Source organism: Globicephala melas, chromosome 3 (assembly GCF_963455315.2).
Source record: "Globicephala melas chromosome 3, mGloMel1.2, whole genome shotgun sequence".
NCBI classification, from domain to species: domain Eukaryota; kingdom Metazoa; phylum Chordata; class Mammalia; order Artiodactyla; family Delphinidae; genus Globicephala; species Globicephala melas.
In genome coordinates, this window is record NC_083316.1 from 115,863,894 (window position 1) to 115,876,782 (window position 12,889).

General features: G+C 34.5%; 1 protein-coding gene across 7 annotated transcripts in view; it reads left to right on the top strand.

Annotated features, from left to right (window-relative positions):
• MATR3 (matrin 3) overlaps positions 1–12,889 on the top strand; it is a 48,377-nt gene that overhangs the window by 33,277 nt on the left and 2,211 nt on the right. For 6 of the 7 annotated variants that reach the window (XM_030869468.2, XM_030869469.2, XM_060296272.1 and 3 more), the window contains 12 exons: positions 1,987–2,048; positions 3,137–3,178; positions 3,507–3,619; positions 3,873–3,925; positions 4,355–4,480; positions 4,989–5,114; positions 5,305–5,472; positions 9,463–9,594; positions 9,928–9,971; positions 10,085–10,460; positions 11,867–12,233; positions 12,728–12,849. In XM_030869468.2, coding sequence (XP_030725328.1) covers positions 1,987–2,048; positions 3,137–3,178; positions 3,507–3,619; positions 3,873–3,925; positions 4,355–4,480; positions 4,989–5,114; positions 5,305–5,472; positions 9,463–9,594; positions 9,928–9,971; positions 10,085–10,460; positions 11,867–12,233; positions 12,728–12,849 — 1,731 coding nt within the window. The remainder of the gene's footprint in view (positions 1–1,986; positions 2,049–3,136; positions 3,179–3,506; positions 3,620–3,872; positions 3,926–4,354; positions 4,481–4,988; positions 5,115–5,304; positions 5,473–9,462; positions 9,595–9,927; positions 9,972–10,084; positions 10,461–11,866; positions 12,234–12,727; positions 12,850–12,889) is intronic. The other variant, XM_030869472.2, reaches the window with a different exon arrangement.

Sequence of the window (12,889 nt, forward strand, 5' to 3'; positions counted from 1 at the left end):
GTATAGGTTTTTTTAAAAACCTTTTGGCTCTTAATCCTCACCTTAGACCAAACAGTAAAAGATCAGGTATGGTAGTGCAGATTAGTAATGGGTGGGTTTGGGAGATATATAACTGATTCTTTGATCTTGGCTTTCCTTCTAGTACTTTGTAAGACCAGCCATACTTTCACAAGTTTGAACCTTTAAAGATCATGGGGGATTGGATATAAATAACTTCTGGTCAACTAGATATCCTTTCCATCTCCTATTAATTAGAAGCATGCCTAATAGGGTAACTTTTGCTCCTCTCCCAACACACTACTTCTCAAGGATATTTTAAATCTGAATATTTTTCGTTAAAATTCTAAGTTAGCGTATTTGCTTAATCCCGCTTCTGAATTTTGTGAACTTTACCTATGGCGCCTCTTGGTTACAGCCATTTTTAAAGTGGCCTCCAACAAGTCGGTGGTCTGTTGCTTTGCAAGTAGAAATGTTTTATATCCCAAATATCTGGTTGTAGAGCCAGCTGGAGAGATCTCTTCCAGTTCCTTACTTATTAGCCATTATTTTAAAAAGACAATCCAGCTTTGAGAGATAGTTCCCCAAGTTCTTAGAAGTACCATTCTGTTTGAATGTGTTCCATTTTACCTCTTTCACAGTTTTAGTTAATTTTAGTAGGGCATAGAAATGTGTGTAAACTCTCAAAATGTAAGTTAGTTTTTAAAAATTAGATCCCATTTATAAAAACTTTTTGAAAAGTTTCAGAATGGTGTCTCTTGTAATTTAGTTCCTTATTTTAGTTCAGCTCTAAGTGAGACTCCCTTTTTAAAACATTGCCTGACCATGTTTTATATTCCAAATATAATGTATTAGGTAGTGTGGGTGTTGGAAAAGTTGCCTTATTTTGTGGGGATTTGTGAAACAATAATACTTGTAAAGCGGGAAGTGTAAAACAAGATAGCTTTCTTTATAAGCAATGTAATAATAGTTGCTTTTCTTTCTTTTTAAAATTTTTTTATTATTAGCACTTTCTATGTGCCTGGCAATGTTCTGATAAACAGGTTACCTTTATTAATTCATTACTTTTCACAAAATCCTAGGAGAATATTGAATCACAGTGAATTTAAATAACTTATACGAAGGATTCACATCTAGTAAGTGGCACCTTGGGAATTAAATGTAGGCAGTCTGGCAGCAAAGCCTACTTTTCCTAACTCTTTCTTATATTGCCTAAAATGTTAATCATTTACATGTGAATTTTTAACTAAAGAAAGGAAAGTTTATTTGCGTAAATTAGGAAAAATTAATCCCTTCAAATTTAAAATAATCACACAGGAGCAAATACTGAAGAAATAAAATGTTTTCCTCCCTAAAATTTAGAAATGGACACTCCTAAAATTTGCTTCTCTGATTTTGGGAAATATAATGGAAGCTTAGTTTTTTGATAAATGGGAGCATTTTCTAGAAAAGTCACTCCTGTTGAATCAACTTAGCTTTTTATGGCTGTAGTACACTTGCAACATACCTCAAAGGCTGGATGAAATTAAAGATACTATTTTTAACTAGTTATTCACATTTATAGTATATATTTTCTAAAGTGATATAAGCATGGATATTTTTATCATATTTAGAGTTCTATAAAAGCAATTCTAATGATATGTAAATAAAATTCAGTTTCGTCCACAGCAGAAATTAATATGCCTGATCTCAAGGTCAGTTACTACTCTTGATCTTTATTAACTCTATATCTTTTCCGTGTCAGGTCTGTTAGTATATTAACCAAGTTATCCAGTTTTTCCAAGAATGTGCATGGCGTATTTGAGGGCAGGATCAAGCTACAAGGATTCAGAGAAATGGTTTTAAATTAATTCAGTGTGATTAGTGAATGGGCAGGTGTTTGTTCTGCTTATGATACTATGTATAGATTAACATCCTAGATTTTGAATGGTTCAAATGAAAATACCTTAGTTTTATTTTTGTTAATTCTGCTAATTTACTTTGCTACAGGAGTGGAGTCAACATATCAATGGAGCAAGTCACAGTCGTCGATGCCAGCTTCTTCTTGAAATGTAGGAGTTTGAAATACCTTTAAAGCATCCTTATCGTGAATCAGAAACACCCATTGATTGCTTTGGGGAGTTCACCGTTTACTTGTAATATCCACATTGTTATTATTGCATAGTTGATACTGTCCAGGCAATGCCAATTACAAACAAAATGTTTAGATCTGGAATTGTATATGGGATGTTAGATGCAGTGGTAGTGGTACTTTGTTATTTAATATTATTTCTAGGGTTAATAAACGTTGGTTCTTTTATACAAATTGAAAGAATTAATAGACTTAAAGATAGCCTTTGATACATAGAACAGGTTCATAAGAGCATTTGCAGTAACAGTAATACGTGCTCTAAGAATATAGATGATGTGGAAAGGGGGGAAATTACTAGAAGTTACAAGTTAGTTTTCAAGCAAAACCCTTCAGGATGTATTTTTTGCTTTTGAGATACTTTTGATTCTGAGTTTAAGCTGCTAGAATGAAATTGAATTCCTAAAGAATCTCCCTGCCTAAATAGCACATGATACCCATTGTTCACTGAAGTGGCCATTTTCACGTATGCTATGCTCTGTTGGGGCTGTCCTTTCTGTCTAGTGCCACAACTCAGCTCTGCTCTTGGTATTTAATATTGGAGAAAGAAAATCTGTGGTCAGTCTTTGTTTCCCTGTATAATCCACATTTCCAGTCCCTCATGCAGCACTTTTCCTCTTTGTGAATTAACAAATATAGGGAATTCCCTAGCGGCCCAGTGGTTAGGACTACACACAATTTCACTGCCAAGGGCCCAGTCTCTGGTTGGGGATACAAGCCATGTGGCATGGCCAAAAAAAACCAAATACAGGAGTATTTTAATTGCAACATACATTACCTACATTTTCAGGCAATACAGAACAAGTTTATTCTCCTTCATTTGGATTAATTTGAAACTCTGAAATTTTCCTTTGGAAATATCTACATGTCATGTTTTTAAACTGTAATATTTCTAACACTTAGACTCTGTATAACTTTACTAATGAATAATCTCTATTTTAAAGGCCAAACGAGGCTACTTTGTGAATAGGACAGTTTTATTTTAAAGTTAATTTTCTGGTCTTTTTAAAGCTACCCAGAATGGAATCCTGACAATGATACAGGACACACAATGTAAGTTAAATTTTTTAAGCTATTGTTTGTAAAGGAGATCAATGTAAGGAATTCAGGTTAAACTTTTCAACATTTCATAAACAATATTTTCTTAATTTCTTTATTGAATATGAGAGTTTGGTAAAAGTCACTGTGGGTGAAAGAATTTCTAGAAACTATCTCATGTAGTAATTTTTATTTTATTGTTATAGATTTTTCCCTAGTTACTTCATACATAAATGCCCCCAAAGATTGGAATCATAGGCATACAAATGCTTTAGCAGTAAATCTTAGTTATTTCTGATGGACTTTATCATGCTTTGTATTTTATGTTTTCACATTATACTAGGGGTGATCCATTCATGTTGCAGCAATCTACAAACCCAGCACCAGGAATTCTGGGACCTCCGCCTCCCTCATTTCATCTTGGGGGACCAGCAGTTGGACCAAGAGGAAATCTGGGTGATTATAAAATTCATGTTACCTTTCCCTAAGAGCTTTTATCATAAAAATTAAATGCAGTGATGTTAGGCAAAAGAAGTGTCATAGAACTGTAACTCAGAAATAACATTGCATGAGAAGACATGTGGTACTCATATGATGTTTGTAATATCCTTCATTTGTGTTTGAAAAATGTCTGTTTTTCAATTAAAATAGCCTGGTAGCGCAAGTATATTTATTACAAGACTGAAAAATATACTTTTTCCCTATAAAGGTGCTGGAAATGGAAACCTGCAAGGACCAAGACACATGCAAAAGGGCAGAGTGGTCAGTAATAAAGCTCTTGCTTTTACTGTTTTAGCTGTTCGGGGGAATGTGATTTGACTTGAATCCTTGCTAATTGAATTTGTGTCATAGTCTTTATTAGGAAGATTGCTTTAGTTTGAAAATCATCAGGCTTTTATATATGACTTTGATAAGAGTTAAAACTTTGTTCACCTATGTCCATAGTCTAGAGATCTCACCTTGATTCAAAGTTAAGAACTTTGCTATCTAATTATGTACAAGGTAGTCAATTTAAATATCAGTGCAGATACTGTTTTCTGGAACTTTGAGATTTGCCCCAGTGACATATTTTAAATATTTAGTTTTTTCCGGTTGGCTGTAGATTATAAAAGTTTTAATATAATACATAACCTGTTTCGTATTGCTTCTAAAGAGACTTGTTTACTAACTTGATTTTTTCCTAATGGATAGGAAACTAGCCGAGTTGTTCACATCATGGATTTCCAGCGAGGGAAAAACTTGAGATATCAACTATTACAGCTGGTGGAACCATTTGGAGTTATTTCAAATCATCTGATTCTAAATAAAATTAATGAGGTATGAGTTAAGTGTAGTATTTTTTGATCACTAAAATATTTCCTAAGGGGATTACATAATTTTGTGTTAGAGCTTAAATCATCAATATGGAATGTAATATAGAGCAAAGGGCCAATAGTTGAACTAATCAGTAATAAATTCTAGTACTAATGGATTATTAGTAACTTTATAAATTGTGATTCTTAAGCAGTAACATTGTCATTATTACACTGCTGCTACTATAAGGGCTATATAAGAATAATTATTTGGAAAACCATTTCAAACTTTTACCCAGATGGCACCAAATTATTTCAGATTCAGTAGGCATAATAAATGATAGTTTTAGTATCATGATGGTAATAAAATCTGAGGTGATCGTTAATAAATAGCAAATTAGCAATGCTGGGTTTCTTGTTTTGCTTTTAGATTCTTGAAAATGCTTTCTATTTAATGACTAAATATTTTTGGAAAGACTTGGGCAGTGTGGAATTTGGTTGGTTTGGGGAAATAATTTTTTTTGCCATTTTAGGCATTTATTGAAATGGCAACCACAGAAGATGCTCAGGCTGCAGTGGATTATTATACAACCACACCAGCATTAGTATTTGGCAAGCCAGTGAGAGTTCATTTATCCCAGAAGTATAAAAGAATAAAGGTAATATCTGTTTTTCCAGATTTGTATTACCAACCATTTGATACATCATTTTAATATTTACTAACTTACAGATATTTTAAATTGTTGCTAATATCTAGGATAATCCTAACTATTAACTAATAATTACGGCATACCTACCAACGTTTGACTCCCCCTCCCTCCCTTTTTTTTCCCATTTATTAAATTAAAGAAACCTGAAGGGAAGCCAGACCAGAAGTTTGATCAAAAACAAGAGCTTGGACGTGTGATACATCTCAGCAATTTACCTCATTCTGGCTATTCTGACAGTGCTGTCCTCAAGCTTGCTGAGCCTTATGGGAAAATTAAGAATTATATACTGATGAGGATGAAAAGTCAGGTAATATACATGTTGAAGTTTTGAAAAAGATTATTTCTCACAGTGCTTTAAGATTTTGTTTCATTTTTTTTTTTTAATATCCTCATTTGTAGTGAAGAAAGGGTGGGGAGGTAATTTGGCATCCAAGGTGGAGTGGTTCTTTAGCTTATTATAGATAAATTTTCTAGCCAAGTGGTAGTTGTTTAAAAGTCATAGTAGGCGAATTCTATCAAACATTTAGAGAAGAGCTAACACCGATCCTTCTTAAACTCTTCAAAAAATTGCAGAGGGAGGAACACTTCCAAATTCACTATCACCCTGATACCAAAACCAGACAAAGATACCACAAAAGAAGAAAATTACAGACCAATATCACTGATGAAAACAGATAGAAAAATCCTGAACAAAATACTAGCGAACAGAATCCAACAACATATTAAAAGAATCATACACCGTGATCAAACGGCATTTGTCCCAGGGATACAAGGATTCTTCAGTATATGCAAATCAATCGATGTGATACACTATATTAACAAATTAAGGAATAAAAACCATATGATCATCTCAAGATGCAGAAAAAGCTTTTGACAAAATTCAACACCCATTTATGGTAAAAACTCTCCAGAAAAATGGGCATAGAGGGAACCTTCAACATAGTAAAGGCCATATATGACAAACCCACAGCAAACATCATACTCAGTGGTGAAAAACTGAAAGCAGTTCCACTAAGATCAGGAACAAGACAAGGATGTCCACTCTTGCCACTCAGCATAGTTTTGGAAGTCCTAGCCACAGCAATCAGAGAAGGAAAAGAAATAAAAGAAAATTGGAAAAGAAGAAGTAAAACTGTCACTGTTTGCAGATGATGTGACATAATTTTCTACTCTACATAAAAAATCCTAAAGATGCCACCAGAAAACTACTAGAACTAATCAATGAATTTGGTAAGGTTGCAGGATACAAAATTAATGCACAGAAATCTCTGGCATTCCTATACACTAACAACGAAAGATCAGAAAGAGACATTAAGGAAACAATCCCATTTAACATTGCAAGAAAAATAAAAAAATACCTAGGAATAAACCTACGTAAGGAGGCGAAAGACTTGTACTCAGAAAACTATAGAACACTGATGAAAGAAATCAAAGATGACGTAAACAGATGGAGAAATACACCATGTTCTTGGATTGGAAGAATCAATATTGTAAAAATGACTGTACTACCCAAAGCAATCTACAGATTCAGTGCAATCCCTGTCAAAGTGCCAATGGCATTCTTCACAGAATTAGAACAAAAAATGTTGCAATTCGTAAGGAAGCACGGAAGACCCCAAATAGCCAAAGCAATCTTGAGAAAGAAAAACGGAGCTGGAGGAATCAGGCTCCCTGACTTCAAATTATACTACAAAGCTACAGTAATCAAAACAGTATGGTACTGGCACAGAAACAGAAATATAGATCAACAGTACAGGATAGAAAGCCCAGAGATAAACCCACACACATATGGTCACCTAATTTTCAACAAAGGAGGCAAGAACATACAAGGGAGAAAATACAGCGTCTTCAATAAGTGGTGCTGGGAAAACTGGACAACTTCATGTAAAAGAATGAAATTAGAACGCTCCGTAACACCATACACAAAAATAAACTCAAAATGGATTAAAGACCTAAATGTAAGACCAGACACTAAAACTCTAAGAGGAAAACATACGCAGAACACTATGACATAAATCACAGCAAGATCTTTTTTGACCCACCTCCTAGAGAAATGGAAGTAAAAACAAAAATAAACAAATGGAACCTAAGTAAACTTAAAAGCTTTTGCACAGCAAAGGAAACCATAAACAAGACGAAAAGACACCCCTCAGAATGGGAGAAAGTATTCGCAGATGAAACAATGGACAAAGGATTAATCTCCAAAATATACAAACAGCTCATGGAGCTTAATATCAAAAAAAACAATTCAATAAAAAATGGGCGGAAGACCTAAATAGACATTTCACCAGAGAAGACATACAGATGGCCAAGAGGTACATGAAAAGCTGCTCAACATCACTAATTATTAGAGAAATGAGAATCAAAACTACAATGAGGTATCACCTCACGCTGGTCAGAATGGCCATTATCAAAAAATCTAGGGCTTCCCTGGTGGCGCAGTGGTTGCGAGTCCGCCTGCCGATGCAGAGGAAACAGGTTCGTGCCCTGGTCCAGGAAGATCCCACATGCCGCAGAGCGGCTAGGCCCGTGAGCCATGGCTGCTGAGCCTGCACATTCAGAGCCTGTGCTCCACAACGGGAGAGGCCACAACAGTGAGAGGCCCGTGGAAAGGGTGTGAAAAGGGAACTCACCTGCACTGTTGGTGGGAATGTAAATTGATACAACCACTTTGGAGAACAGTATGAAGGTTCCTTAAAAAACTAAAATTAGAACTATCATATGACCCAGCAGTCCCACTACTGGGCATATACCCTAAGAAAACCATAATTCAAAGAGAGTCATGTACCACAGTGTTCACTGCAGCACTATTTACAATAGCTAGGAGATGAACCAAATCTAAATGTCCATCAACAGATGAATGGATAAAGAAGATGTGGCACATACATACAGTGGAGTGTTACTCAACCATAAGAAGAAACGAAATTGAGTTATTTGTAGTTAGTTGGATGAACCTAGAGTCTGTCAGAGTGAAGTAAGTCAGAAAGAAAAACGAATACCGTATGCTAACACATATATATATGGAATCTAAAAAAAAAAAAATGATGAACCTAGTGGCAGGGCAGGAATATAGACATAGAGAATGGACTTGAGGACATGGAGTTGGGGAGGGAGGAAGCTGGGGTGAAGTGAGAGTAGCATCGACGTATATACACTACCGAATGTAAAATAGTTAGCTAGTGGGAAGCAGCAACATAGCACAGGGTGATCACCTCGGTGCCTTGAGATGACCTGGAGAGGTGGGATTGGGAGGGAGGCTCAAGAGGGAGGGGATATGGGGGTATATGTATGCATATGGCTGATTACCTTTGTTGTACAACAGAAACTAACAGTATTGTGAAGCAGTTATACTCCAGTAAAGCTGTATTTAAAGATTAATTCTCAAAGTGCTTTAAGTTTTGTCTGCTTTTTGTTTAATGTCCTCATTTGTAGTGAATAAATAAAGTGGAAAGTAAAGATCTTTTCTCTTGCTTGGTTAATAACACTATTTGTTTCCAGAGTTTGCTTCCAAAGATCTTCCTTTGTGTATATAGGTATACTTTTTCCCCTTACTTCATATGGGATTATATCATACTGTTGTTTTCCACATTATATGATTCCATTGAGTAAACTGTAATGAATTTAATTTCTTTAGTTGATGGATATTAGAGTTGCTAGTATTTTGGCTGTGCCATTAATGCTGCTGTGGACTTTGTGGCATGTGAATTTATGCATTTGATTGAAGGGTACAATTTCAGAATTGGAATTTTGGATCCTGATACTTGCTTCCTTTAGTTTGATGGTGTCAAATTGCTCTTCAAAAAATACTATTCATTTATAGTCACACCAGCATTGTCTGAGAGTGAGATTTTTGCAAACACTGGATATTAAACACTTTTCAAATTATGTGAGTTTAATGGATGGATTAAGTTATGTCATACTTGTATTTCATTTTTAAAATTCACAATAAGGAGAGCATCCTTTCTTTTTCGTTAACCCTTTTATAGCAACATGAGTTTATATCCTTCCAAACTTTTATTTTTTAATTTTTTGTTTTTTTCCTTAATGTATTGTGAGTGATATTTTCTAAGCTTAGTACTTTAATTACTTTTGCAAAAAGATTGCATACAGGTGGTTTAATATTTGGACAAGATACTTTGTAAATCTGACAAATTGCCCTTATTTCACTGGGTGATTTTTAACTCTTACTGCTGTCTCTATACTAAAGATTAAATTCTCCTAACAGGTAGGAAAAAATAAGCTCTAAAATTCTGTACAATTCTCTGAAAAATAATGTCTTTGCTAATTTTTTTTTCAGGCCTTTATTGAGATGGAGACCAGAGAAGATGCAATGGCAATGGTTGACCACTGTTTGAAAAAGGCCCTTTGGTTTCAAGGGAGATGTGTAAAAGTTGACCTGTCTGAAAAATACAAAAAATTGGTACTCAGGGTATGTAGTATTTGATTCTACTTCATTATAAAGCTTGTTTTCATGCTTTTCAAGCCATGACATTCTTATAAACATTTTTATATGCCAAGAATATAGGGTAGATTTTATTTGAACAGAGTTCTGTTAATAAAATGTTTATTATTCCCTGCTCTATTGAAATGTTGATTGTAATGAATTGGTAACTATATTCAGCTTAAATTCTTAGGTATGGTTACAGAGATCGAATAAGCTTAGTTGATATATAAAGGATGGTCATCAGTCATTAGTTAATTGGATAATTATACTACAAATTCTAATACATTTATTTAACTTCTGTAAAATTTTGTCTTTTAGATTCCCAACAGAGGCATTGACTTACTGAAAAAAGATAAGTCCCGGTAATTTCCCTTTGTGTGTTTGTCTGTGTCTGTGTCTTTGTGTACACTAGTATATTAAAAACTTTTGTTTTCCAGCTCAGGTGAATTAATTCAGATGTATCTTTTGGTTTCAGGAAAAGGTCTTACTCTCCAGATGGCAAAGAATCTCCAAGTGATAAGAAATCCAAAACTGATGGTTCCCAGAAGACTGAAAGTACAACCGAAGGTAAAGAACAAGAAGAGAAATCAGGAGAAGATGGTGAAAAAGATACAAAGGATGACCAGGCAGAACAAGAACCTAACATGCTTCTTGAATCTGAAGATGAGCTACTTGTAGATGAAGAAGAAGCAGCAGCACTGCTAGAAAGTGGCAGTTCAGTGGGAGATGAGACAGATCTTGCTAATTTAGGGGATGTGGCATCTGATGGGAAAAAGGAACCTTCAGACAAAGTTGTGAAAAAAGATGCAAATGCGAGTGCTTCAGCAACTGCCAAGAAAAAGCTTAAAAAGGTAAAGGAAGATTATGTGTTGACCTGTTTTAGTAGAAAATGAGATCAGATAAACGTTTCAAATTACATATATTAGGGTCACAGTAAAGAGAAGTCACTTATATTAGGAAAAAATAGATACGAATAATAAAAACATTGAAATCTAAACTCTGCAATAAATAGATTAAATAGGACTAATTTTCAAAAGAAAAATGTCAGTTCACAAAGGGAACTTTTTAGTAATGAAGGAGAAAGACTTAAAACTACATATGATTCTGTTTTGTAGTGGTAGTGTGTAAGTAGTAGTAGGCAGCCTTTTTTAAAAGATGGGGTATGAATTTTACAGTAACTTAACTGACCCAGGCCACTAAAAACCTTTTGTCAAAAATGGTTGAATTTGAAGAATTTTCCTGTTAAAGAAATGTAACCTTGATTAGATATTTTAATAGGTTTTAAAACATTTTTTCTTAGAACACATGTCACATATAAGAGCATATCAGGCGAGTATCAATACAAAAATACGTACATAGTAAAAGAATAGTAACTCAAGAGACCCATGGTGTATTGACTACCTATGTTAAGGAGCCCCTTTGGAGCTCCTTAACATAAATGGGTCTTGAAATGAGACCCATGAGATATTTATAATCCTATTTCATTGGTTCCTTCTAAGCAGTACTCAGCTACTAGGAAACTAATACTTACCTCCAGTTTTTGATGGCTTGGTCAAAAAAGTCTTGAGATTCTTTTTCTGGCTGCTATGTTTGCACTCTTAAGAGCTGATAATTATTGAGCGCTTATTACATGCTGTAATTTTTCCTAAGCTCTGTGTGTGCTGATTAACTGATTCTTATAATTACCCTATGCCATAGATACTTTGTTATCCCCATTTCATGAATGAGCAGATCAAGATGTGTTAAAATTGAGTAGATTGTGGTTATACTGCCTATAAATGGCAGAGCCAAAATCTAAACCAAAGCAGTCATGCTCCAGAGCTTGATTTTTAAACCACAGTGCTATTTTTTAGACTGAATGTTCTCTAAGCAAGATTTATACCATAAGATACCTTCTTTGAAGGACATCTTTCAACTACCAAATCAGTTCTTCAATACATTGCCTAGCAGCAGAATAGTCTCAGAAAGTATGGAATATGAATGTCCTCATATTTATTTTCTGCTCTTTGTATGAGGCAAGCCTTCGATTATTTAGTTTTAAAACAGGCTAAGGTGTTTTTGAAAGGTTAGTAATTTAGAGGGGAAAAAGGAAGAAGTCAGCTTTTTTTTTTTCTTTTTCTTTTTCTTTTTCTTTTTTTTTTTTTTTTTTTTTTTGAGAAAATGAAGGCAAAGACGCTATCCCTTTCCCTTCAAGTAAAGCAAATGGAAGGGATGCTGCAGGATAATTGTTGCAGAGTAAATTTGTCTTTCTTAACAGCGTCGTTTCCCAGGGAGTATGGAAGGTTTTGTCACTCTAGATGAGGTTGGTGATGAGGAAGATTCGGAACTTCAGAAACTTCGTAAATCGGGCATGGCATTTAAATCTGGTGACAAAAATGATGATGGTTTGGTTGAAATTAAGGTGGACAAGATCGAGGAACTTGACCAAGAAAACGAAGCAGCGTTGGAAAATGGAATTAAAAATGAGGAAAATACAGAACCAGGTGCTGAATCTGCCGAGAATGCTGATGATCCCAACAAAGATACAAGTGAAAACGCAGATGGCCAAAGTGATGAAAACAAGGAGGACTATACAATCCCAGATGAGTATAGAATTGGACCGTATCAGCCCAATGTTCCTGTTGGTGAGATTTAAGGCTTTGTTCTTCCCCTCTTACCCTTCCCAAACTCTTATTAAATAAGATTTTTTAAATTGGTCTTACATAAGCTCTGATAACATTCTTAATTTACTTCTATGCAAAACAGTTTGTAAATCTTAATTGGAACATTCTTTTTTCCTCTTACCCATGTCTCGTGATTTTGTATTATCTTTTGTTACCATTCCATAATATGTTCTCTTTTCTCATAAAGTTTTCTGAGAATTTCACATTGCTTTTTGTTTTGTTTACCTTTTCTATTTCAATATTTTTAAGAGAACAGTCAGGTGTGGGACCTTAAACATCAATTAAGTAAAAGCTATTAACAATGTCATGGTTTTGGTTTTGTTTTAGCTTAGGCTACATTAGACTTGTCACAAATGTTACCTCATTCAAATTATATTGACAGGAAAAAAAGATTTGAGAACACTATTGAAATCTTCAGTTTACTGAATTTGTAAGAATGTATGTTTGTGTTCTAGGTATAGACTATGTGATACCTAAAACAGGGTTTTACTGTAAGCTGTGTTCACTCTTTTATACAAATGAAGAAGTTGCAAAGAATACTCATTGCAGCAGCCTTCCTCATTATCAGAAATTAAAGGTAAGGCTATATCTAAAAGAGGAGAGTTCTTTAGTGAAAA